The sequence below is a fragment of the Clarias gariepinus genome, chromosome 27 (assembly GCF_024256425.1).
Source record: "Clarias gariepinus isolate MV-2021 ecotype Netherlands chromosome 27, CGAR_prim_01v2, whole genome shotgun sequence".
In the NCBI taxonomy this organism is placed as follows: domain Eukaryota; kingdom Metazoa; phylum Chordata; class Actinopteri; order Siluriformes; family Clariidae; genus Clarias; species Clarias gariepinus.
In genome coordinates, this window is record NC_071126.1 from 12,498,161 (window position 1) to 12,502,254 (window position 4,094).

Consider the following 4,094-nt stretch of genomic DNA (forward strand, 5'->3'; position numbering starts at 1 on the left):
TTATAAGCTTTATTGAGTTAACAATAAATGGGTATATACTGTCAATGTTTTCATTTAAACATTTTAAAGTAAACAGGATAAAACTAAATGGCTGCATTGAGATTTTTCTTTTTTCTTAGTTTTGTTTTTGTCTCATTATCTAATGAAAAGAACATAATGGGGTGACTTGTATGTTGTACAGGCAACTATTGCATGTCTTTAAATATGCACTTTTCCCAGTGAGGTATACAGATTTTTTGTTTCTTTATTTTTAACATTTTGACCTTTTTCTGTACAGCCACTAAAATGTCTATTTGGAACTTATATGGAAATTCCACTTAGTTAAAATTGATAAAACATGATTATGACTTGGAAGAAAGAAAAACAGGTATGTCTATACTTTTTTTTTAATCAAATATATTAAGTATTTTATTTGCCACTTTTGGTATGCTAGACCAGCAGTTTTTGACAACACACTTTAGCCATAGTCCAAGGGTTTGTCAGTAGTGTGTTATGTATTGACTCTTCTGTTTAATGGTCTGTAACCCATCTCTCCCTCCAGCTGTTCTGCAGTAAGTGTACCCAGGATGGGCTGACAGTTGGGGTTAAACACCGAATAGGCACTCATCTCACCAGGCCTCCTCGCAACTGGACTTCGCAGACCTTCATAGAGCCAGTAAAACAGTGACAGGAGAAAGAAAGGCAGCCCAAAATCTAGCTCGGAGAAGAGACCCAGTAAGACAAGCCACAGTAAGACCTTCAGCACCGTCAGATTAGTAACAGCCAAACGCTGTATACCGAGCCAGCGGCCAATAGCGCTGTCCAGCAACCAGTCTCTGTTCTCCTGGGGAAAGAAGTCACTCATTATAGCACCGATTCTTACAGAGTCCCTCTGGTGACACTGGAGGGAAAAAAAATACTTCGTGGCCACGACCACAAGATATGTTGTGGCCACAACTTCATAGCATTTAGCCACTTTTAAACTATGGACTGATTTTAATTGATTTCATTTATAAAATTGGCATAGATGGATGATTACCTTTATTTACTAAATGACACAGCATAACTCCTAAACAACAATCACCCGATCACATCTGAGACATAAGTGGTCTCATCACCACATGTCCTTAAGTTGTGGCCACAACATAGTATCTCTTAGCCATGCACTATACTGTTTTGTTCACACACCTTAGTAAGACATGGCCACAACATATTATCCCATTCCCATTACTTACTAAGTCTTAGCCACATCACAGTATCTCGTTCCCACTATATGGTAAGTCACGGCCACAGCACAGTATCTCGTTCCCACTATTTAGCAGAGGTGGAAAGTAATGAATTACATTTACTTGCGTTACTGTAATTGAGTAGGTTTTTTGTGTACTTTTACTTTTTAAAGTAACTTTAAAAAAACAATTACTTTTACTTAAGTATGTTTTGATTAAAGTATTGTACTTAACTACATTCTAAAACCCATCCATAACTGAGTAAAAAAAAAAGTAATATTAAATAAACCAATTGTGCGGGTAGGAAAGGAGGGCAGCGCGCGCGCCATAAACTACAGATTGCTTGATAAGCGGGAGAACAAACGTAGTGCGCTAACTCAAGATAGATGGAGACGGACAAGACAGACACACATGATGAAAGTGAAATGCTGTTGAATTTTAATTCTTCAGAAACAAACCCATGGCCAGATTTACAAGACCACTTTAAATATTTTAATTGAATTTAAATGCAAGAAAGGCAACAGCTTTATTATGCGGTGTAAACTTTGCCAAAGACGACTGAATTGGCAGCTTACAAAAGCTCAACATCAAACCTGCGCAAGCATGTTGAGGTAAATTAAACATACTTTTTTTATTATTATTATTGTTCTGTTGTGTTGCATCAGTGTGTGACATTGCTAATGTTGGTTAGCACTAGGGTTGGAAATTAACAGGATCCTGATCCATTTTGACTTACTTTTGCACTACTGTAAGCATTTCACTGCATATTGTACTGTGTATGACTGTGTATGTGAAAATAAAATTTTAATTTACAAAATAAAACTTAAATTTGTTTTTAGTGTTTAACAAAAGGATGCTCTGCTAAATCCACAGTTTATGCCATATTCAGTGGTTGTGATGTTTAATGTTTTATGGGATCCTTTGCATTAAATGATTTCCCTAAATGTTTTATATGGTTATTTTATTTATTTTTTATTGTATTTTATTTATTTGTTTTTATTGCACTTTAATTTGTAAAGTTCACTCACTTACCAAACCAACAGTCTTCACTGTGCCGTGTGTGTTCAAATGTTATCTGCATAAACTCCTCAGGCATAACTTATACATTTTAGACTCCGCTAAATGTACTAATTAAACCAAGCATTTTTTTTTAAATAACAGATATAAGTTAAGCAGAACGGATTTGGTCTCTCACTCACACACACACACACACACACACATCTCGCCTACATCAGTGTAGAATGTATTTCAGTTATGATCTTCTTGCCAAGTACTTATGAATTGTCCAACATGCTGTAATAGAGGTTGCAGTAATGAGGTGTCTGATGTCTGACTCCGTGTATATATCTATAAGTGAACCGGGTCATACTTGCCTTGTGTACAGCCGTGTGTGTCTCCGTGGACTCGGTCACTTCACTCGGAGCGGTGTGTGTCTCGGAGCAGTTACTATCAGCTCGGTTCTCTGGTTTCGTTGCGGGTTTCTCGACTTTCCTTCGGGCTCTGAACTCTGCTAACTTCTGTTCCATGTTCAAACATTTAAGAACAAAAAATAAAAACAATTTAGAAAATTAGGGTTTTTAAATTTCATGTGCGACAGTAAATAGTTCTGTGTTTTGTATGTTGTACACGAACGTTTTTAGAAGCCGCACCGCTCAGTGCAACACCCGGAAGTGTCACATGTTTTTGTTTTTAGATGGGAGTAGAGAAGGAGATCTTAGTTTCCCACCCGTATTACGTATTGGCCATGACGTCTATCAATCCCTTTCTGTGATTGGCTAGTGTCGGCCTCGCTAAATTATTTGATTGGCTAGTGTCAGCTCGCTCTATTCTGTGATAGGTTAATGCCACCCGCGTTCTTTTCCGGTCTGTTAATTGTCTGTTGTTCAGGTTTCCCACATTTTTTTAGGATGTACAAATCTGCAATTTTACTAAAGTGTTTATGCTAGTGGTGTTGTGCCACAGCTTAGGGGTATATGAGAAACAGGCATTCAGAGCCACTTTTACATTCTAGCTTCCCCTTCTTGAAAGAGTTAATTCAACTAAGACAGAGTTGTGTATCTACTGTACAGTGATGTGTGTTCACCAGCATTTAGGTGAATGCTGAGGTTTTAGAGGTGTGTCTGTTTGCATAATCTCAAGAGTTACTTTTATTCTATGTTTTTTTTTAAGGGATTAAGAGTAGTATTGTTCCACATACATCTCATGAAAAAACTTTTAAACAATGGAGTGTAAATAAAACTGTTTCCTTATTTGTTCTTTCTGTTCTCTATAGTCGTTAGACGTGTTTGCGCTCAACATTCTCAGTTGTCTGTTAAAAAGCTTGTACACAACACCTTACCACCCAACCCGCTGAACAATACTTTATTAAATTATTAATTATTTGCCAACCTGATCAGGATAGTGCTGGACATAAGATACGATTTATAATAAAATTTAAATTACCATTATAAATAATTATATGGAGCAATAGTATAAAAGTATATTGAAAGTCCAAAAAATTCATCGCAATCTACCAAAATTTCTTGTAATTTATAGGAAATCTTTATAATTTACAGTATTATGATCTGCAGACTCGGGACATGGGGAGGGTACACCCTGGCAGAGGTGGAAAGTACATTTACTCGCGTTACTGTAATTGAGTAGTTTTTTGTGTGTACTTTTACTTTTTAAAGTAGTTTTTAAATCTTTACTTTTACTTAAGTATGTTTTGTTTGAAGTATTATACTTCGCTGCATTTAAAATTATATTCGCTACTGATGCAACCGGGAAGAAAAAAAAAATCCCCCTGGGAAACCACTGCACTGATTGGTGGGCATGGAGAACAAACGCGCTAAACTCACAAGACAATAGAGACGGACAAAACAGATGCCAGTGATGCAGACCCAGCTG

The 4,094-nt window shown here is 36.7% G+C and overlaps 1 protein-coding gene across 1 annotated transcript; it reads right to left on the reverse strand.

Moving 5' to 3' along the window:
- On the reverse strand, positions 1-2,855 carry saysd1 (SAYSVFN motif domain containing 1). Its single transcript, XM_053489179.1, has 2 exons — positions 2,579-2,855; positions 1-823 (listed from the first exon to the last, which is right to left on the reverse strand). Exons 1-2 carry the CDS (start codon positions 2,729-2,731, stop codon positions 491-493), a joined length of 486 nt encoding a protein of 161 aa, XP_053345154.1. The 5' UTR covers positions 2,732-2,855; the 3' UTR covers positions 1-490.
- Positions 2,856-4,094: the final 1,239 nt, after the last annotated feature.